At 35.7% G+C, this 23,586-nt stretch overlaps 3 protein-coding genes across 6 annotated transcripts in view; all 3 read right to left on the bottom strand.

Moving 5' to 3' along the window:
• LOC117116978 (patched domain-containing protein 3-like) overlaps nucleotides 1–9,236 on the bottom strand; it is a 22,352-nt gene extending 13,116 nt beyond the window's left edge. For 2 of the 3 annotated variants that reach the window (XM_033261145.1, XM_033261143.1), the window contains exon 1: nucleotides 8,992–9,236. In XM_033261145.1, the coding sequence (XP_033117036.1) occupies nucleotides 8,992–9,068 (77 nt within the window). In that variant the 5' untranslated portion in view covers nucleotides 9,069–9,236. Of the gene's footprint in view, nucleotides 1–2,929; nucleotides 3,074–8,991 lie in introns of those variants that run through there. The other variant, XM_033261146.1, reaches the window with a different exon arrangement.
• Nucleotides 9,237–10,388: 1,152 nt separating this feature from the next.
• LOC117116979 (patched domain-containing protein 3-like) lies at nucleotides 10,389–16,369 on the bottom strand. Its single transcript, XM_033261148.1, has 10 exons — nucleotides 16,323–16,369; nucleotides 15,834–15,943; nucleotides 15,195–15,509; nucleotides 14,752–14,889; nucleotides 13,044–13,373; nucleotides 12,721–12,879; nucleotides 12,194–12,319; nucleotides 11,620–11,764; nucleotides 10,924–11,045; nucleotides 10,389–10,782 (listed from the first exon to the last, which is right to left on the bottom strand). Exons 2-10 carry the CDS (start codon nucleotides 15,924–15,926, stop codon nucleotides 10,477–10,479), a joined length of 1,734 nt encoding a protein of 577 aa, XP_033117039.1. The 5' UTR covers nucleotides 15,927–15,943; nucleotides 16,323–16,369; the 3' UTR covers nucleotides 10,389–10,476.
• A 177-nt stretch (nucleotides 16,370–16,546) lies between these two features.
• LOC117116980 overlaps nucleotides 16,547–23,586 on the bottom strand; it is a 17,622-nt gene continuing 10,582 nt past the window's right edge. Inside the window, exons 1-7 of one of the 2 annotated variants that reach the window (XM_033261150.1) lie at nucleotides 21,135–21,178; nucleotides 20,394–20,637; nucleotides 19,976–20,043; nucleotides 18,746–18,865; nucleotides 18,341–18,482; nucleotides 17,524–17,618; nucleotides 16,580–17,399 (exon numbers count right to left, since the gene is read on the bottom strand). In XM_033261150.1, coding sequence (XP_033117041.1) covers nucleotides 17,258–17,399; nucleotides 17,524–17,618; nucleotides 18,341–18,482; nucleotides 18,746–18,865; nucleotides 19,976–20,043; nucleotides 20,394–20,637; nucleotides 21,135–21,175 — 852 coding nt within the window. In that variant the 5' untranslated portion in view covers nucleotides 21,176–21,178 and the 3' untranslated portion in view covers nucleotides 16,580–17,257. Of the gene's footprint in view, nucleotides 17,400–17,523; nucleotides 17,619–18,340; nucleotides 18,483–18,745; nucleotides 18,866–19,975; nucleotides 20,044–20,393; nucleotides 20,638–21,134; nucleotides 21,179–22,250; nucleotides 22,495–23,586 lie in introns of those variants that run through there. The other variant, XM_033261149.1, reaches the window with a different exon arrangement.

Genomic DNA, 23,586 nt, shown 5'->3' on the forward strand with positions numbered 1-23,586 from the left:
ATTCTAATTATTATGTATATTATCATTATTAAAACAGTATTTTTACTGTCTCTTATACACATCTAGATGTGTATAAGAGACAGGAATAATGAAAGAAAGTTTATGCAGCATCAGTGTTTTATAAAATGTTATAAAGCTATACGCGCGCACGCTGTTTGGTGACAACATGGCGCCCATGCGCCAAGTTGGCCAAACTCTCTCTATCTACGGCTCGCTGGCTCAGCTCGCTCGGCCTTTACCGCCATCATTTATCGGTAGCAGAGACAACGTGTGCGTATCGTAGGTGCGCGCCAAAAATGCATATACATTACTCTAAGTATTATAAACAATGGAAAAATATTGGCATAAATTTTAGTTTTACGCAAAAGAATAAAAAAAAAAATGAGAAATACAGACTATTTCTCATAGGAGATTACCCTTTTTTCGACGAATTCTTCGTTACTAGGCAAATTCAGAGGTTGTAATCGCATCCGCTGGAATGCTCTGGCATAATACTTTTTAAAGTAAATTGCGCCATCTCTAATAAAATAAGTTTTTGTACTTTGCATCTCGCACACTGCGGTCGATCGAGTAGGCCTCAGATTGGATTGGATTTATTGGGTGTAAACACCAAGGATAGCCCACGTAAGTCTAGAAGAAGACTTATTTCCAGTGGGGTCCTTCTGGTGGTGATTGGGCAGTACACCGGGAGACAAACCTCTACTCTTTTCCGAAGAGTGTACTGCGTTCTTTAACGTGCACATGAGCCATAAATGCACACGGGACCAACGGCTTAAACGTCTCATCCGAAAGACGGTGCGCTATTGTAACTTATATTTCAGCCCTCCAGCTGAAACACAAGGAGATGCAGCGATAGGAATTGAACCACTAGGGACCTAGATATTTTCACGGTTCATTAGCGCACACACAGTGGCTACCACCAGATTAGCCGACTGAGCTAAGCTGCTGACATGTTTGTTTAATTGTCAAAATCTCGGTCAGAATCATTTTTTTAACAGATTTGTTATAATTCCTATGAAATATTATATTTCACAAGTGTCAATACTAGCAACGGAAAATATCATTTCGGCCGTTTTTATGTGTGATAACAGAACCTAAATCGAGGTAAGGCTAAGCCAGCCTAGCAGTGTTGGATAGGGTAGTGTTTCCGGCGCCTACTATATATTTCTTCGTAGACCTATCGCAAAATCAAACATAAAAAAATCATCCACATTTATTTTTGTGTGGAACACAAAAAAATCAAATTTCAGTCATATTTTACATGTCTATTTATGTTTATTTAATGTCTAAATTCAGTTAAACTAGCAATTTCGTATTATAGGCCTATTTAATAAATCTTAACAAATTTAAAAATCAGATTTTTCTTAACAAGTGAAATTTTGCCGGGAATCGGGCTTTTAAGTACCGTATACTAATGTGTCTAACGTCCATTAATAAATATAGTGTCGTCACAAGTATATTTTCTGTAAATATTCATAACAGACATCAACTCTCGTACAGTATTGATAACTGTCCCTATTTCTTTAAGATGATAGTCGGAGATGAAGTTCTTTTATGTAATATAATAGACTGATTTAAGCATAGGCCTATATTTTTTTCTTTCTTTTATATTTATATGAATTACTTTTACAACTAGAAGTATTTTAAAATAATATATAAAAAATACTATTAATTTTGTTATAATATCATCATTGTTACTAATTTTGCTTTATTATGTGAATGTACATGACTTAGTGTCATCATGTTCGCGTCTACTATGCACTTGTTATTCGTGTTATTTTTTGTCGCAAATCGTGGAAGTAAATCCTACCAATCAGAATGTAAAAAGGCCAGGGTTTAAGTTAGATTATACCTGTATACAGATTGTAAGTTTTTTTTTTTCAGACTTACATAGCTGTAATCTCAGTTATCACTGCACCAGAATAATAATCTATTACTTACGCGTTCTTTTATAAAAGGTTCTTAAATGATACAATATCTAAAAGATGCGACCATTGAAATTTATAAAGTAAATCCCAAAGCATTATATAGGTATATATTAAGCAATTGGTCAAGGCGTCTGCATAGACAGCAAAAGGTCCCGGATTCAAATTTCAGTTGAGCTAACTTTTTTTCGCACTCGCAGAATCCCCTCTTCTTTAAAGCTCAAAATGTATATTTAATTACAGCATTAATGATCGAAGACAGTGCCCAGAACCTTACTGCTGTTCTTGGTCTTGTGCTTGTTCTTGTTACCAAAAATTAAAAAGCGTCCAGCGTCGCCAGTTTTGACGTACAGGAAATTTTGTACTCATTAATTAGAGGTGATTCCCAACAAACGTTCATCGCCCTTTTTTAAGTTAGACCCCAGGGTTCCCCTACACCTACAAAACAGGGGTTTCAGCAAGAACTGTACATTACTGTCATTACCGCTAGTAGTAGGGCACGTCGCATGGATGGCGCGGTCGGTTCTGTATTCTAAACAACCAAAAGTCGTGATTTCAAATCCAGTCTTGTATTCATTCTTTTTTTAAATTTTAAAACAATTTTTTTAAACATTTCTATCTTATTAGCTCTTCCAAAAAACCCAATATAATAACTTGCGCCTGTAACCGTATTTATTAAGCGTGGAAACGGACCAGTGAGCGGTCGCCCTTGTTTAACTCACAAAATAACTCCCAATGAATTTACCAACATATAAACCTGTTAGAAAAAGTGTTATCGCCTGCAATTCGGTTATCACGGATTATGGGACAATATTATAGGGCCAATTAACTTAGCCAATTAGCCTATGTCGTCCCTGAGATCCTGGTGTACTGCTAAAAATGTTTTCATGTATCACAACCAAACTTAGGCCTACGTCTAAACAGATGGAGAAAGATTGTAAAGGTGAAATATCACGAGATAAAAGAGCAAAACATGCATAAAAAGACGGAATGAAAAAATTAACCTTAGCATATATCCTGTATTCGACTTGAACAAACTCCAACGGCAAGACATGATACGCGAGTACACGAAGAGTCATGAAGCACAGAGAGCAGTAATTACCAAGAAACAAACGCTACTTAAGGTGATGTCTGTTTTACACGCTTCCTATACAAATCATGTCCTTACACAAAATTCTTTGCAGCAACACTGATTGCAGGATTTCTATGACGACGGTATCTCTAGTGTACCGTATCCAATTATTATTACTGACATGCGTATATATATAGCCAAGTGTCATTATACAAAATATATAATGTATGAGATTGGGTTTCTAGATGACTACTAAAACAGTAAAAAAATAATATAATTACTACAGTACTATTCAAAACAATAAAAATGGCATATTTTAACTATATATTATAAAAATATAGCATAGACTTACATTGCATTTGATAGGTACGTAGATTTATTATATATTATGCACTATATATATACTGTCTCTTATACACATCTAGATGTGTATAAGAGACAGGTTCTTAAATGATACAATATCTAAAAGATGCGACCATTGAAATTTATAAAGTAAATCCCAAAGCATTATATAGGTATATATTAAGCAATTGGTCAAGGCGTCTGCATAGACAGCAAAAGGTCCCGGATTCAAATTTCAGTTGAGCTAACTTTTTTTCGCACTCGCAGAATCCCCTCTTCTTTAAAGCTCAAAATGTATATTTAATTACAGCATTAATGATCGAAGACAGTGCCCAGAACCTTACTGCTGTTCTTGGTCTTGTGCTTGTTCTTGTTACCAAAAATTAAAAAGCGTCCAGCGTCGCCAGTTTTGACGTACAGGAAATTTTGTACTCATTAATTAGAGGTGATTCCCAACAAACGTTCATCGCCCTTTTTTAAGTTAGACCCCAGGGTTCCCCTACACCTACAAAACAGGGGTTTCAGCAAGAACTGTACATTACTGTCATTACCGCTAGTAGTAGGGCACGTCGCATGGATGGCGCGGTCGGTTCTGTATTCTAAACAACCAAAAGTCGTGATTTCAAATCCAGTCTTGTATTCATTCTTTTTTTAAATGACTTAGGTTGAAACGGTTTATAGAAGGTTATAAATATAGCTATTGTAAACAATTTACAAAATGTTTGTTTTCAAATATTTAGCTCCGTCATTTTTGGGTTGAATTACGAAAATAAGCTACATTAGAGTGTTTTCAGCGGGATTTCAGCCGACTTGTGAGGAGTCGTTTATTTACGTCATAACTTTGCCTAATACCAATCCATTTGCTTAGGTTGAAGCGGCAACAGAAAGGCAATTTTCTTGCAATCAGTTATATTAAAAATAATCTCATTGGGTAAAATTTTCTTCCGTCATTATTGCATAATTTCAAAGGCTTTCAAAAGAAAACTGACCGACCTCAAAGCCGGTGAACCCAGGGATCAGGGCGCGTTCCATTTTGTGAACTGACGAAAATATGGTACCTGCTGTATCAAGGACTTGATAAAATTCAATAATGAATACGCTTGATATTGGACTTATCTTATTTTTACAGTGTTATGAATAGATTTGGAATTTAGGGCCTATATTTAATAGTGTTCACGAGTAATTGATCGTTTAATGACGTGCATTTCGATATACCCTTTTCAGATAATGAAATCGTCCAAACATTGCGCCCCAGCGCGCTGTTCATTTTTAACTCTCGTGCACACGCCCGCAGTATTAAAATTGTTTTGTTACGTGGTCAAAACAGCCTAAACAAATTGATATGGACACATTGTAAAAACGTTATTTGAAAAAGTTTTCATTCAGGTTCACATATGAAATAAAGGAAAGGAAACAGGAACTCTCTTTTTTAACATACTTTCTCTTTCGGCCTTTGAAGATCACACCTATTTCCTAGTCGTTCTATATATACACTTATATTATTGATATTCGGTGGCAGTTTTTCATGACGTCGGTTAACGATCGATCGCCGGGGGTGCAGTGAGTGCCCGCCTACATGTTTTTGTTTGTTTTTTTGTTGTTTTTTTTTTTGTTTTTTATTCAAATTCCTGGGAAGGATACAGAGGGAGGTGTTGTATTTGATATGATCGCAAATATCGTCTCAATTACATAAATACATTTCAAATCAGATAACCTCATCGTTTAGTTCTTTTGTGTACATTTTAAGTATAGCCCTATCAGGTTACCGCATTCTACAGACACTTTATATTGACATAGTACTGTTTGCTAGTAGCACCAGTGTTTACTTAAGTTTGTTTTACAAGTAATTCGGAAGGTTATCAAGCCTTTTTATTAGCTTATACATGGAGATAATATTTAATGTCTTATTTTTTTACCTCCTGGCATATATAACTAGTTATGCTTATAGCCTATTTTAGGGCCATAACGTCTGTTTCCTTCAAGAGGGGAATTCCAGTCATTGCCATGGTTCAGTTAACAAATCCAAATAAAAGTCTGATGTTCAAAACTACAGCTTCCATTGCATTAGTGGACACACATGACTGATTTCCCCTCGAATTATAACATTTATTTCAATACTCAATGTTTATATCAACTCAGTTTTTAAACTGGAAAGAGCATATTTTAAGCGTTCTCAGAAAACTATCCAAAAGTATAGCAATAATCTATAAAGTTAGTCAAATTTTGAATATTCGTGCACTTCATATGTTATTATTGTTCTATGGGGGTGTACTTATAAAACAAATTGTCCTTTTAATTTTGGAATTTTTACGGTCAGTGTGACTAAATCACACTGATCCCCTTTTCAATAAATTAAAATTATTAAACTTGAACAAATAATCGAGATAAAAACTACTATTTTTATGTTTAAAGCGCATCATACTCATTTGCCATTTACCTGTGTTTTAAACTTAAATATAGTAAAAACTACAAAATATTGCAGTGTGTCTCAATAGTCTGGGATAACCTTTAGAATTTGCTCGACAAAAAAAAACTTTAAAAATGTAATTGCCTTTTTCAATTTAAAGAAAATATAAAGAAAACATATTCTCTTAATTTTATTACTTAATTAAAACCTGTTCCATTTTCGTATATTTTTATTTATTTCTTTTCATTTTCTAGCCTTATGTTTATATATACGGTAAGCATTATGTATTTAAATGCTTTGGGAAAACAATAAATAGGCCAATTGTTTTACTACAGTTTTCCTCATTTACTTAAAAATTCAATTAAGGATATAATGTATTGTTGTACTCAACGGTGAGTCGAATGGCCGAGCGGTTAGCAGGGACGCCGCAAGCTATAGCCATAATATCGCTGGTTCGAACGGCACGCTCGCCTATGGTTCTGGTGGTAGAACAAGTCTTCTCGGATAAGGACTATAAACCGTAGGCCCGGTGTATACAATGGCTCGTGTGCACTATAAAGAACCCAGTACATCCTTCGAGACGAGTAGGGGGTTACCCGGTGTACTGGAACAGACAGCCCCTGTGGTGGACGACGAGAGTTGCTGGTACTGGGTTAATGTTTCTCAACATTTAAGTCAAAATTCAAATTTAAGTCTGAAAGTTTTATTGCCGGCCATCTAGAGGCGCCGTAATCATTAATTTCCTTACCTCAGCCACATTCATGGTGGGGATAATGAGCTTGTGTCTAGATCCTCCGTCTGTTAAAAAAAATCCTCCCTTCCCCCAACTCTCTATTTCGAATTCCTGGGTCCGCCAATTGACTACTGCGTAACGCTCTAATCCTATTGTACTTGTAGGTTTATTATTTAGACTAATGCTAAACACCATGTAAACATATAGGCCTAACTGTCACTATCAATATGGCTTGTAGGCAGTGAGGTTGAATAACCCTGCTTCCCCCCCCCCCCCCCCCCCCCCCCCCCCCCCCCCCCCTCCTCCTCCTACACGCCCTCTCTATTTCGAATTCCTGGGTCCACCAATTGACTGCGTAACGATCGTACTTGGATGTTTATTATTTAGACTAATGCTACACACCATGTAAACACAAACACTGTCCTATTAATATGGCTGGTAGGATGGTTGAATAAGATATTCTACCCATTTTCCACAAGAAACCCAGCAGGGGTAATATAAATTGAATCGGGTCCGTTTGCTTTCATTTCCTTAGTCTAGGGCCGTTTGTTCAAAATTTCTTAATAAACACACGATGATGTTAAAAACACATTCACAGGTATTGCATATTACATAACACACATATCCATTAGGCCTAATAATGATTGAGTCACTATTGACTGCTTTCTAACAACCTTATAAATATTGACTCGAACGCAGATATAATTATGCCGGTTATTCTGTAACCATATTTGCCTGTTCTGTCATCTTGATGGTGTACAATTACTCGCTGGTCCTTCACGAAAGGGGTTATTAAAGCGTTGACTGCTTATGCAATGAATTTTTCTTTTTTACTTGAGAAATCATGACATGCTAATATGCCACACTACCAGTGGCGGATTCAGTAGGGTGGGGGAGGGGCATCTCCCCACCCCTCTATTCCGATCCTCCTCCTATTGACTAACTGCGTATTATGCTCTATTGTACTTATAGGTCTGTCTCTTATACACATCTAGATGTGTATAAGAGACAGTACCTGTGTTTTAAACATGCTATTATAGTACAGAGTATTGACAAGTGTTCTATGACAGTGGAAGTTTCTGTCAGTGCCAACCAAATTTAACCATGGAGGGTACGGTATACATTACAATCGATCGATCAGGGTCAAGCGGCCCGTTCACTGCTTACATACGTTTGAGCTGTCGTTTTGTGGGACCTCTGTCTCTTATACACATCTTAATGTAAATTGAATCAGGTCCGTTTGCTTCCATTTCCTTAGTCTGGGGCCGTTTGTTCAAAATTTCTTAATAAACACACGATGATGTTAAAAACACATTCATAGGTATTGCATATTAAATAACACACATATCCATTAGGCCTAATAATGATTGAGTGATTGACTGCTTTCTAACAACCTTATAAATATTGACTCGAACGCAGATATAATTATGCCGGTTATTCTGTAACCATATTTGCCTGTTTTGTCATCTTGATGGTGTACAATTACTCTGGTGTACAATTACTCTGGTCCTTCACGAAAGGGGTTATTAAAGCGTTGACTGCTTTATGCAATGATTTTTTTTTAACTTGAGAAATTATGACATGCTAATATGCCACACTATACCAGTGGCGGATTCAGTAGGGTGGGGGAGGGGCCTCTCCCCACCCCTCTATTCCGAATTCCTGGGTCCTCCTATTGACTAACTGCGTATTAGGCTCTATTGTACTTATAGGTTGATTATTTCGACTAATGCTAAAAACTATGTAAACACAATTCATTGTTCTATTAATAACTTGCTGGTGACATAGGTTAAATAACCCGCCCCCACTCATCTCTATTTCGAATTCCTGTGTCCGCCAATAGACCTTTCCGGAGTGTCAATCAAACTTAACAATTGACTAATCAGAACAGCGCTATGAATACGCGCGCGTCTTACAAACACACGTGTTGTCCAACAAACGCACGTGTTCGCGTATGTTTTAACACTGCCGACTTGTGAGACCTTAGCAACAATATCCAAGGGGCGGAGCTAAGCGGAAAGGTCCATTGACTGCTGCGTAATGTTCTAATCGTACTTGCAGGTTTATTATTTATACTAGCCTGGGTTCCAGGCCCTAAATTTAGGTTACTCACTCTTTATTGCACTTAGTGCGCACCATAACTAATTTAATTGGCGTCCCATACTCGATTTCTTTTAGAAAAAATAGTAACAAATAAGAGACTTGTGGCAAGTCTATATTTATACTAGTGCTAATTAACACCTTACCATTGTAAACACTGTCCTAATAATATGGTTGGTAAGATGAGCTTGAACAGGCTTAATATGCCTACAGATATTCTACACTTTCCACAAGAAACCCATCAGGGGTAATATAAATTGAATCGGGTCCGTTTGCTTCCATTCCCTAGTCTAGGGGCGATTGGTTCAAAATTTCTTAATAAACACATGATAGGCCTACGTTAAAAACACATTCACAGGTATTGCATTACATAATTAGGCCTAACATGTTTGAGTGATTGCTTTCTACCAACCTTATAAATATTGACTCGAAAGTAGATATAATTATGTCGGTTATTCTGCAACCATTTGCCTGTTTTGCTGTTGTCATCTTGATAGTATATATTACTCTAATGGATGGTCGTCATTCACGAACGGTTATTAAAGCGTTGACTGCTTATGCAATATGCCATAAAAAAAAAAAAAAGCTCTCACAAAACCAGTCGTTGCTGAAGTGTTCAATTCAATGGAATTACTCGGTCCAATATAGCTCGATCGTTCTAGCGGTGAATCATGCATATAATTACTATTGATTCAGAGTATGATGTCTGTTCGGTTATAATTATGTAGGTCAGTTGCATAATGAAAAGTTTGATGAACTCACATGAGAAGCAGTTCAGCACACCTTTATGACGTTTTAATTGCGTTTAATAACACTTCACGATGAAATATCTGAGAAACAGATCCACATTGCATGAAAGTAAATATAACCATTATATAGTATAAGGAATTATCATTCAGATTTGATGTATAAACAAGAGCGATATTATAGATTTGCTGCGTAGCAGTTCCCTAATCCAAATATACTATGAACACAAGATAAAACTCTCGCATAGCAAAAGTGAAGCGGATATACATCTTATTTTTTACGTATCTCCAGACGTACGCGGCGCCAATCTCTTTAATACTGTACAATGACAATTTACGTAAGTTTATCTCCAGCCGTACGCGGCCGGCACCTCATACAGTTATTGGTTTGCTTTTCAATAAGTACATCTTGCACCTTGTAGACATAATCATGACGATACAAAACAAATGCCTATACCAGGGGCGTATCCATAATTTTTCGGATATTTATAAAAAATATAAAATTTGTTTATAAAATATATGCAAGAAAAACCGTTCATTCACTTACTACTAATCAAGGCTATCATATATGTTTCTAATGCTATTATAGTACAGAGTATTGACAAGTGTTCTATGACAGTGGAAGTTTCTGTCAGTGCCAACCAAATTTAACCATGGAGGGTACGGTATACATTACAATCGATCGATCAGGGTCAAGCGGCCCGTTCACTGCTTACATACGTTTGAGCTGTCGTTTTGTGGGACCTTGGCAACAATATCCATGAAAGATCAATGCTTATTGATTCATTTTGCTTGCAGTTGCAATTACTTTAACTTTTTAAAAATTATTTATTCGGGTATAAAAGAAAAACCAAAATAAGCAGCTCGCAGGCTGAAATCGTTGGTTTAGTATTATCGTTAGAAAGCACATATATATATACGTATATAGGCCTATATATGTATATATATATATGTGTATATATATATATATCTATATATATATACGTATATATATATGTATACATATATATATACATATATATATATATACATACATAGGCCTATATATGTATATATATATAAATATGTATATACCTATACATATATATATATACATAAATTTGCTATAAATTGTTTTGATATGATAAAATATTATTTTAAACTTTTACTTTTTAAACTACATCCTTCATTTGAATTTTTTCCTCAGCACTACGTGGTACACTGGCAACCTCGCCATCATATGCTGGGTTATCGAAGTCAGCTTTCTCTGAGGGCGAATCTGGGTTGATGATTGCTCCGTTGGTGGCGTGGTTACTTTGGTCTTTACTTGAGTTATTCTTTACAGAGCCATTCTGAGTGGAGTTTGCAGCATCAACTTGAACCGCTGACGCATATGGAGCAGGCCCAATCCAGCTGAGTAGGACTGGCAGTAAAACTAGGCCATGGAACAAACCGAATAAAACAACCAGGAAAAATATCTGGAAATGGGAATAGAAAACAGTTAATAAACAAAAATTGGAGCTGTAGATTGATGGTAAAATGCTTGCATTCTATTCTAGTCCCAGTGTCCTGGGTTCAATTCAAGCCTGACACTCACTGCATTGTCATCTTAAGCTTACCTTAAAAAATGTCTTAAATATATAAGATGTTGATAGTGATAACAAAACGAAAGCTAATAGTGTACTAAATCCACCGTTAAAGACAGCAGGCCCAATGTCCGTTATTGCTTTTCGAGCACGTTCTGTCCAAGCAAAGAAAAAAAAAAGATATGAAATAAGGGTAATTTTCATGACAAAACACATCATATCATTGGATGGATATATCTTAGTACCTTTCCTTGAGATGGACGTATCTTAATACTGTTACACAAACAATCATATAATTATACAATACGTTAATGAGCTACGATAATACAATAAAGGGAATACGACTGAAGTCAGAGTAGTGGAGGTTTCATGAATTCGAAAGTGCCAGGTAGGGATTCACAGACAGAGGTTCTACACCATCTCAGCAAAACAATGGATGGGGCTGAGTATAAAGAAAAAATATAATTATGGCACCTCTAGATCGCCGGAAATGCACTTTCATACTTAATTTAAATACAATTTTATTTTTCTCCATTTAGTTTATAAATTTAAAACAAATTAGGAGTTGGGGTGGGGTGCGAGACCCTTGAACCCGCTACTGAAGATTGCTGAAAACAACCAATCCCGGATCGGTTAAAATGTGGGATAATTTAACTATAGAAAATTATTCTACAACACTAGTGGTACACTCCGTATCCATTTCTGTCTGTCTCTGTACCGATTACTTACCATTTCTCGTTCCTGTTACAGTTAGGAACGTGTGGCCAATGTGAGCGGCATAATCAACAGCGATACCAATCGACAATATGAGTTGGATGGTGACTACCGTATCGATAGTAAGCCCCCAGTGATGAATGAATCCAGCAAGATCGATCTACAAAATGTAATAATGATAATAATAATGATAATAATAATAATGATAATAATGATAATAATAATAATAATAATAATAATAATAATAATAATAATAATAATAATAATAATAATGATGATGATGATGATGATACTGTTATGATGAAGATGTAATAATGTACGATAATAATAATAATTGAATTAATGAGAGACAATAATAATGTAATAATACTGTAATAATAGTATTAATATCACTATTAATAATACTATTAATATCACTGTAATATATATTACTATAATAATAAATATGATAATATAATATATATACATACTATAAAGACAATTCTTATATAACCCATACACCATGGTGGTTTGAAATGCATGTCTTGAAGCCCTACAAGTTTATTAAGGCTTTGAATTATAGAAGTAACACCTACAGTATAATACTTACCAAAGTGAGGAAGACCGATAAAAACACGAGACAGCAAGCTTGTAAATTGGCAAGCAGCAGCAAAATGACAACAAACACACACAGACAGGCGAGCCCCATATTCCGCAATAATTCATCTTGAATTACCTTCAAGAGAACAATGTTTGTGAATATTTCAATAAACATAATTGTTTTGAAAGAAATCATACCAATGAAAAGCAATGACACTACTAAACAAGCAACAACAATATTAACAGAAAGAGTGCAATAAATGAGAGTGACAACCATAATCACTTCTGTTTACTGTTACTTGTATTTCCTTTTTGCTCACATAAACATTCGTTTTGAACAAATAAACAATACAATCAATATCAAAATTAATATACAAATATTAAATTTAATTGTACCTGCGACCTCTCACAACCAAAATGAGAATGACACTCACTTGATGGTGAGAGGTCACAAGTTATTCCACGCCTAAGCGATTCTCACAACTGATAATAAACTTTTCGTCAAAATACTATGATCGATACAATCATTTGTGGTACCTTATTCGGTTCATAATCCAGGTAAAATGTTGAGTAAGCAAAAGCATAGCCGTCCCCTTCAAAATCATAGCTGTTCACTAACGCTTGTATGGAGTCCATAGCTTCAACTTCCTCTGTTGATCCTTTGAAAACGACGTGCTGGAAAGTGATTCGAGAAGTCTGGAATAAAAATAAATAAGCATAAAATAAATAAATGTCAAATTTCCCAATACCAACATTTTAACAGGGTGAGGACACAAATGGACATAATAGGCCTACTGGTTTATTCCTTTTGCTGTGCTTGGGCTACAGCATTATGCTGGCTTAGCTACAGTTCTACTTACAATAATTTCAAATGTGCTCGATTCACCATTGATAATGACATCGGATGTATATGTAACACCACCCATGGGGTGAAGAAGAAACTCTTGGACCCAGGCTTGAAATGCTTGCTCCGTATCAGGCCACATAGTTACGTTGTTATATTCTTGCTCGTTAGCTTTATTTTCCTTAATCCATTGTCCGAATTCTTCATACCAGTTAGAAAATGATGACGAATCGACGTAGTCTTCGTCGATCACATCATTGTATAGGGCATCTACCTTTGAACGCTCACGAAACAAGTCAATATTGTTGAGGTAAATTGCTGCATTGTCACCATTCTGTGGGTAATACTATGATAAAAATGGCAATATTTTATACCTCTCGTGACACTTTTATTAAGCTATGTGAAAACAGACTTGGAATTTTGATTATATCGTATGTATATAAAATGAATTATTGATTTTTATTTGCATGTTCCATTGTGGTCATTGATCAATAGGCCTATACTCGTACATCCTAGGAAATGTGACTATAGGTCCTGGAATTCTATAGCATAATTTGTTCCTTTCGAAAACTCTGCTATATTTATGGTCTTGTGAGATCTTTCAATGACTGGAACTTTTAACAAAATACTGTAGGGTATTTTTTATACTAATATTTTACGAATAAACAGATATACAAGTCATCAGCATAAAGGCCAACTCAGACAGCGTCGGCCGACGCAGCCCGACCCGATTTATCGTCGGGGACAGTCTTAAGCCGTCTTGAGAAATATTAAACACGTTTAATATTCTACTACGCGACTGCCCCCGACGCACACCATCGCGTCTGCGTTCAACTCACACAGACCCGACGCGACAACAAACGCGTCGGGCTGCGTCGGCCGACGCTGTCTGAGCCTTAAAGTCAGCAAGGAAAACTAAGGTGATAGAGTGTCGCCTGAGGGCCTTACCGAGGAAAATGCACTTCATGTACACTATGATGGCGCTATTAGTGAATACAGTACGTTGTACAAAATGTACCATCAAACACAAAAAGTGCCTTCCCTTACTAACATCATCCTCACTACAGCAGCACAAACAACAGTACAGTAGAAACCCTATTAAGGGGGAACCTTCGCGGCTCAAAAAGTGTCCCCTTAATATGGGTGTCCCCTGAATAGTGTACCCCTATTAAGAGGACACTAACCAAAAACTTGAAATTGTCCCCTTAATAGGCTTTTTGTATGCGTTCATACAATAATGATATACATTCTTTATAATTTTATTTTTATTGACATTATAGAATTATAATTAATTTATAGCCCTTTATAGCAAAATTGACCCTTAAGATTGGATTATACGAAGTATGCAGTAGGCTTATACACCAATGTTCACTCTAAGGATTCAGGGGAGAAAAGTCTGGTTTTATTGCTTTGAAAGGTGTCAAAATATAAAGTTGAATGCTTTTTTTCTTCTTATTTTAAAACTGCTAGTTATTGTGATAGGCCTATAAAATAAAATAAAAAACAGTATCGCCTTTGTAGGGGTTATTTGACCATTTGGCACACTCGGAAAGTGTCACCTTAATAAGGGTTCGCCGTAGTGTTAAAAGATATACCGGTATATCCCCTCGTTTCACGAAAAAGTGTCCCCTTAATAGGGATGTTCCTTAATAGGGGTGTCCCAAAGGAGGGCTGCTGTAGCAAAATAATAATAATATCAATGATCTCCTCCAAATGGTACTTACGCGTTCGCTGGCGTCTATGAATTCTGTTGCGTAACTGTCAGAAGGCAAGAACCACCGGAAATTAAAAAACTGTTCTAATTCAATCAAACCCCATATTCCAAAGCCAAGTAAACAGACAGTGATGGTCAAGACTACAACCTTAAGAAAATAAAGAAATTCGATCAATAATAATATAATAACTATGCTAATATTAATACTAAAATAACAATTCCCTAAAGAAAATAGAACCCTGTCATCGACATGATATAGTCAAGTGTCCACTCGACAACATAAATCGTAAATAAAAGATATTTATAATGTTCTTGATAAAAAAAAAAAAGAAAGAACATGTTTCAATGTGGAGCTTACTTAAAAGCAATGTTTATTCGAGAAAGGCACGCATTTGCTCATTACAGTAGTTATTTTTCAGAAACATTATTGCATGAATCTTACGCACAACTTACTTTAACAGGAGTTTTTGTCAGAAAAGGTGCATATACTACTTCAAAAAACTTCTGAAACCTATCTTCCTGACCACATTCTGACGGTTCGTAGTCATCTCCATACTGAATACAACAGCAGCAAGCGTTACGTCTGCTGTTGATTCGTCGCTGATCTAACGAAAGCGTTGCTGTAAAGAACAGAATGCTGAATATGAACAAGAAAATGATACCGATGCCGCAGTAAAGACAGAATGAACGCAGTGCCGGTAAAATGGTAGTTGCTCCGATTGCAAAGGCGCTGAAGTCTGTTATAGATGTGACGGTGATGGATACACCCTGAAAATTAATGAACAAGTACACATAAATAAATGTAATACAATATAAATTATAATATCAAAATAAATTAATTGATGGGCCGACAGCGTATTTTTTCACACTGCAACACCGACGCGACTGCAACAGATTTCAAGAACTTAATGAAACACTATAAAATGCAATACATATGCTGTATAACTTGTTTGTTTACTTTCCTTTATCTGTGATATATTATTGAACAGTAAAACTATAAGTCCGTTAAAGACAAGAGAACTACAAAATCGCATCATAAGCTATGGATTTAACAGATACAATATTCAAAAAAATCTTATGATATTAACTTACTGCATGTTTTAAAGCGAGTGAACTTTGTTCGTGAACGGATTTCTTTTTCTCCTCTTCGCTCAAATTTGCCCAGGACTGAACAATCACAAACATATCATCCACACCGATTCCTAAATAACATAATGATGTAATAAAGCAATTAACAGTGATAAGAATTGCAATGTAATTAAATTTGTTTTTTGCTATGAATTAAGTATTGTCATCTTGTTGTATATATTGATCCTGGTTTATTTTTTGTATGTATTGTGATGCAAGCACTTTAGCTTTGTTCTACCGCTTTGTTTGTCGGGTTTTTTTACCTAAATAAATAATAAAATAAAATAAAAGTTACAAATTGTTTTGTAGTACTCTTTTTTTACTCATCTATTCAATTTAACCTTGTAGTTAGCAACAAAAGCCTATGCTTATACCAATTTCAACCTCCACTCCATAGTCACTGCAAACGATCAAATGTACGGTATTGATTAAAAAATCGAAATTGATATTCACCAAGTAAAAGGAAAGGTAAGACGGAGTGGACAGGTGTATAGATCAGCCCCAAACGAAAGCTCTTACTAAAAAAATTGATGGAACATACACCCGAATGGTAAGGATTGCTGTCTCTTATACACATCTAGATGTGTATAAGAGACAGGTATGTATGTATGTATGTCAGTGGTGAAGTTTGGAAAAACGAACTTAAATAAAATTAATTCAATTATTTTTTAAATCCTTAAGCCGGGCGCTCACCGCGTTGTACGACCGTCTTGTGACGAATTTAACTCCGCTTCCTGTGAACGCTACGACACGATACCGGCATTCGTTCAACTTGGTTTCCATGCAATCGATCGCTATCACCGACAGCTTTCTGTGATGCCTCTTTTTGCATCGGAGACTGCTACAACGCAAAAACACTGAAGCGACAGTGTAACGATTTTAAGGAAACCGGCTTTATAGAATCGCATCGGCTGGCGACATTTGGGCGCAGTGAGTGACCGGCTTTAAATTGATTATTTCCAATCAAAGGGTAGATTAAAATTATTGAAATACTGTGTCTTTTAAATGGCAAGAGATATATTCTCTCTATATAATTGAAGCAATATTATTAAAATTTTATTGTTAAAGTTTAAAGCTAAAGCTCACCAGTATTATTATACCTATAAAAAGGGTTTATGAAGAAATACATAGGTATGTATTGGTGGAGGCTTTTCGTTGTAATCATCACGATCATCATCGTCGTCATCACCCTCATCTTTGTCAGCTTCATCATCATCATCACCATCACCATACTAATCATTATCAACCTCATCGTCCTCATAGGCATCATTGTTGTCATCATCTACATCATATGTACATTTTGATGAGGGTGCGGTTTATCGCATCCAATATGCAGGGTGGGTGATTGTGGACATTTCGTTCCCACTGGCGAAGTCACTTCCACATCTCTACGGTTGTTTTCGACTTACTTTATGTTCGATCAAAGTGAACTTGCTTAGCATCACTGCGATGTAGATGAACAAAAGGCCGTAGCCACCAGCGAGAAAATATGTATCACCGGTGACAGTGTTCGACGACTCAATATCAAAACTAAAAGTATAAATATCACAATTAAGACTACCGGTATGTGATAGTAAATATTGTGATTTTTAATAAGCCTATTTTAGGGCAAATTGTGCCAGAACAAATCGTTGGACCAATGACAAATAATTACCTCGTGAATGCGACACCGTAGACAGTCATGTCTTCGTAGTCATCCGTTGCAATTTCGATGAATTCCAGTTCCCAATCTTCAGCATCTTTGTCAACCTACAATACGATATAAAATTCTGTTATATATAACTGTAGCAGGGGCGGATGTAGGGGAGGGGGGAATGATCGCCCAAAGCGCCTTAGATGTTATTTTCTGGCGTCTAGAACACGAGAATTTCGCGGGGGAAAGCCCCCGGGCCCCTAGTATGGTATTATCTCGATCGGTCCAACTTTCGGCCCCTGCAGACATCTCTGGATCCGCCCCTGAGTAGCCAATACAATGTAGGTCCATTCTTTAAAGATACAAGATGAAACAAAAAGAGATGAAAAAATACCTCACAGTTGTGATAATATAAACTAAGTCGTAAGCAGAGGGAAAATATACCAATAGATGGGAGTGAATAGATAGAGGGAAAATATACCAAAGTAAAAGTGAAACAATTGCCTCATGTAATATTGGTAAATTAGCCCAACTGTACTGAGGACGGTTCGAATATCGATGGGGATATGTCTCAAAAATATGAAAAACAATATTGTAAAATCAACGTAAATACAGGTGTTTGATTTGAATATTCTTTACAGAATTATGTTGTTGGTGTGTTGTAAATTACTGTTATTATAGCTACCATTAGCTATTAATATTGTTAATAATGCCAGCAATACTGACATCACAACCTCCACCACTGCTATGCACATTCACCACAATGCACCATCACCACGCATCGCCATCAACAATGTCAACAACTTGGTATGGAATGATAAAAAAAACATGTACTGACGTATTTGCCTTCGGAATCATCAAATTTGCTGTTATCCACGACTCCGTAGTTGCTCAAAGCGGCTGTGGCAATACTGATGTACGTTTCATCATCGACCCCACCTAGCAATGATGCCACATTTACTTCCCTAAACGTCACAAGACTTCAGGACAAGGAAAAAAAAGGATTAGTTGTCAATACCATTGATTTTGTTGGGGTGGCAGTCTGTAAGTGCATGGAGGAAAAAAATAATAATGGTAAGTGAAAAACATATTTTCCTTAAATAAGGCCCTACTGTCCCTATGTTTTTATGTCTGTATAGACCCTTAAAACAGCTGGTATTGAATGTTGTATTCTTTTTACTTTCAAGATTGTACAACTTAACACAGAGAATTATATCTTTAAAGCGAAAAAAAATTTCCATACCTTATTGGATTAGGCTCATTTATCTTGTCAAGAATGTCCTGCTGCGATAAACCATATATAATAGTTTTATTGAACCCCCACAGCTCTAGGATACTAGACACGAAACAGCTGTCTCCGAACCTATAGTGTACACCGACGTTAAAACAAAGAAAGCAAAGGTTAATGTAGAGACCAACCATCTAAGGTTTGAAGCACCGTCGTAATCTTTGTACAAGATTTTATATTTTCAGGTATTGCATGTTTGATTAATTACCTCCGCCAAGGAGGTTATGAATTCATTGCTGTCTGTCTGATGATGACTCTCTTTCTGTTGTTCTGTCTTTCTGTCTGTCTTTTAGGCCTTCGAGGCCTATGGTAGGCCTCCATTATGGATTGGAGAAGTAAAATGCAGATTTTAGAATGTTTTTAATATTTTCCGGCCGCATATCTCACAATCAGCTATCCCAATTTAGAAAAAATAATAATTGTGAAAAATAATAATATTAAAAAAGTATTCTATAGATGCACAAATAATAAAAATAACAAAATAATAATAAAAAACAAAAGGGAGATTTGAACCGAACGTTCTATTAATTAGCTTCACACTTAATACATGCACCTTTACTACATTTCACCTGATATATATATAGCTGGTAATATTACACCAGTATAACAACAACTTGGCCTACAAGCGGATCGAGCGCATCGATGGCAATATGACACAACAGGGAGAAGGTTTGTACATTCAGATTATAGAATAAGAATATTAGGAGAAAGGGATTTCCTTACCCACCCAGGAGTTGACCATATGTTACATAGGTGTGGAAGCCAATTGCCGGGTCATGTGAATTGCATAGGAATTAGCATGTTGCACACATTTAGACAATGGCTATTATTATTATTATATGGCCAGGCTATTAATGGGCGGGCCCAATGGGGAAGCCCGGAGTTCAGAACTCTAGAACCGTGACAGAAAGGTTATAAGATATGTTTCTATTGATTTTACCGTAATAATTTTCTTAACTCATATATTATTACATGGGAGGTTAACACAATGTTGGCTCAATTCAATATCAAAATTAATAATAACTTATATATACGATATACAAATCACCATTATATTGCATTAGTACAATTTAAGGTGTACGTAAACTGTATGTTAATTTGAATCGAGTTAGTACTACAAAAAACAAAAGCCAAAACAGGTTAAATTTCTAACAAGCATACATATGAAAGAAAAACTTTACATACCTGAAGCAGATAGATTCCCAGTCTTTTCCGACATTGATCGCTTTGATTTTTTCATCAACCTTAAGCATCTGAGGAATGAAGATTTAATTATTATATGTATGTTTGTGTACATAGGGACTTTTATTCTTCAACGAATAATGCAAGAGCGAGTCATTAGCCGCGTTCGGAACAAACTGCCCCAAAACATGAGATGCAACAAATCATAATACAAAGAAACTAATGTCAGAGCATGTGTCAAAGGCACTCGATCTGCCTGTTTGCCAGGCTTCCACAGAGTGTTCAAGAGGATAATGTACCAAACCTTAACCCGTTGTTGAAAGCGGAGAGGTGTGGTGGCACTGAAGAATTATCCTTTTACAGTAGAAAGCCTGAATCAAAGTAAATGGCAACAACAACAATGACGAGTAGACATACTTACAGCTTTTAGTGACGCTGGTGTCAAAATATTATCATTTTCGAAGATAATTATCTCAAAGAATGGATCTTTATAATTTTCAGTGACGTATAAACGGTAATCCTGGTTGTCAGATTCCAAAGGTACCCAGAGTTTCTCCCGTCTGTTTTCGTTTTTTATTATCGCGATTCCACCTCCAAATCCCATAGTTATAACTATAGACACAATAATGCATGCTATCGGATATCTACCAACAAAGGAACCAATTCTGGAAATACCAAAAAAAAAAAAACAAAAAAAAAATTAACAATGAATAAAAAAGATTACAATATTAAAATTAATAAATATATATAAATGATACTAACAACAATTCAATTTAATCATGGGCATTAAAAAAGAGAAATATGTATGTCTAAACCAGACAATTATAACAAAAACACTTCATCCCCGACATTTATCTTGAAGGAACAGAAACAGTTTTCGCAATGAGAAACAGTTCTCAACATCAAGTTATATTTACCCAAAAAAAATAAAGATAATATCTACAAAAAATAATAAAGATAAATTAAAATGTAAATTGAAAATAATCGACTTTTCAAATCATTGTTACACACTCGTTGGAAAGTAGATATATTCGCAAGCGTGCTCCGCAATTTGCCCACTTTGGCAAGCCAGCAAACCAAACATGACAAGCTAAATTGTAATCCTATGAATAGGCCTACTACGTAAGAACAGTTTTACATGGCCAATCAGTGAGTGCATTACCTCAAAGACACATCAGATAGTATAATCATGGTATAATACATACTCCAATATCGGAATACACGCCATCTTTCTTGATTCAATATTTCGACATTATTTACGTCATCGAATAAATTTACCTAGTGTAAAACCGGCTTTAAGCTGGTTTTCCACAGGCGAATTTATCGTGCGAATCAAAGCGTTGGTTCGCTTCCTGAGTTCTGATTGGTTGCGCATTTTTTCGCTAACAAAAACTCCGATAGAAATGTGAATGAGCATGAGTATGTGCATGAGCCGCAGCGCTTTTCATTTGCGCGAATAAATTCGCCAAGTGGAAAATAGGCTTCAGACCGCCGTATGACGCAGCTTGTGCTTGATGCATTTGACCGCCCTCATGCATCGATAGACGAGGCAACACCTGCTTATCGTACTTGCTCGCGACAAGTAAATTTGTTTATTTGTCTAAATATAAGTACTTTTAATATTTTTTCATATAAATCACATAGGCCTAGGCCTATGTATTACTTGTACACCTCATTCTTTTTCTTAAAATAAGAATAATTAATAAACAATACTCTTTTATTATTATTTTTGTTATGATGTGTGAACAACATGATTCAGTGTCATGCATTGTAGGCTTTTAAGTAAGCTAACCTGTATACAATTTGTAAGCTTTTTCTTCAAAAGTACTTGGCTCTTAATCTCAGTTATCACCACATCCGGTTTTTAATAAAAGGTTTAATCTGTATAAATTCCTGTCTCTTATACACATCTAGATGTGTATAAGAGACAGACCTTAAGCATCTGAGGAATGAAGATTTAATTATTATATGTATGTACTTTTTTTCTTCAACGAATAATGCCAGAGCGAGTCATTAGCCGCGTTCGGAACAAACTGCCCCAAAACATGAGATGCAACAAATCATAATACAAAGAAACTAATGTCAGAGCATGTGTCAAAGGCACTCGATCTGCCTGTTTGCCAGGCTTCCACAGAGTGTTCAAGAGGATAATGTACCAAACCTTAACCCGTTGTTGAAAGCGGAGAGGTGTGGTGGCACTGAAGAATTATCCTTTTACAGTAGAAAGCCTGAATCAAAGTAAATGGCAACAACAACAATGACGAGTAGACATACTTACAGCTTTTAGTGACGCTGGTGTCAAAATATTATCATTTTCGAAGATAATTATCTCAAAGAATGGATCTTTATAATTTTCAGTGACGTATAAACGGTAATCCTGGTTGTCAGATTCCAAAGGTACCCAGAGTTTCTCCCGTCTGTTTTCGTTTTTTATTATCGCGATTCCACCTCCAAAACCCATAGTTATAACTATAGACACAATAATGCATGCTATCGGATATCTACCAACAAAGGAACCAATTCTGGAAATACCAAAAAAAAAAAAACAAAAAAAAAATTAACAATGAATAAAAAAGATTACAATATTAAAATTAATAAATATATATAAATGATACTAACAACAATTCAATTTAATCATGGGCATTAAAAAAGAGAAATATGTATGTCTAAACCAGACAATTATAACAAAAACACTTCATCCTCGACATTTATCTTGAAGGAACAGAAACAGTTTTCGCAATGAGAAACAGTTCTCAACATCAAGTTATATTTACCCAAAAAAAATAAAGATAATATCTACAAAAAATAATAAAGATAAATTAAAATGTAAATTGAAAATAATCGACTTTTCAAATCATTGTTACACACTCGTTGGAAAGTAGATATATTCGCAAGCGTGCTCCGCAATTTGCCCACTTTGGCAAGCCAGCAAACCAAACATGACAAGCTAAATTGTAATCCTATGAATAGGCCTACTACGTAAGAACAGTTTTACATGGCCAATCAGTGAGTGCATTACCTCAAAGACACATCAGATAGTATAATCATGGTATAATACATACTCCAATATCGGAATACACGCCATCTTTCTTGATTCAATATTTCGACATTATTTACGTCATCGAATAAATTTACCTAGTGTAAAACCGGCTTTAAGCTGGTTTTCCACAGGCGAATTTATCGTGCGAATCAAAGCGTTGGTTCGCTTCCTGAGTTCTGATTGGTTGCGCATTTTTTCGCTAACAAAAACTCCGATAGAAATGTGAATGAGCATGAGTATGTGCATGAGCCGCAGCGCTTTTCATTTGCGCGAATAAATTCGCCAAGTGGAAAATAGGCTTCAGACCGCCGTATGACGCAGCTTGTGCTTGATGCATTTGACCGCCCTCATGCATCGATAGACGAGGCAACACCTGCTTATCGTACTTGCTCCCGACAAGTAAATTTGTTTATTTGTCTAAATATAAGTACTTTTAATATTTTTTCATATAAATCACATAGGCCTAGGCCTATGTATTACTTGTACACCTCATTCTTTTTCTTAAAATAAGAATAATTAATAAACAATACTCTTTTATTATTATTTTTGTTATGATGTGTGAACAACATGATTC

This window comes from Anneissia japonica, unplaced genomic scaffold, assembly GCF_011630105.1.
Source record: "Anneissia japonica isolate Jap-2015-1 unplaced genomic scaffold, ASM1163010v1 scaffold287720_len810639_cov167, whole genome shotgun sequence".
Lineage (NCBI taxonomy): Eukaryota > Metazoa > Echinodermata > Crinoidea > Comatulida > Comatulidae > Anneissia > Anneissia japonica.

Excerpts from the sequence above, each read along its gene's own strand:
- LOC117116979 (XM_033261148.1), bottom strand. The coding sequence starts at position 15,926 with ATGTTTGTGATTGTTCAGTCCTGGGCAAATTTGAGCGAAGAGGAGAAA. Across the intron at positions 15,510-15,833 it reads CACTCGCTTTAAAACATGCA|GGTGTATCCATCACCGTCAC; the intron begins GTAAGTTAATAT and ends ATTAATTTTCAG. Across the intron at positions 12,320-12,720 it reads TGGATTATGAACCGAATAAG|GTAATTCAAGATGAATTATT; the intron begins GTACCACAAATG and ends GTTCTCTTGAAG.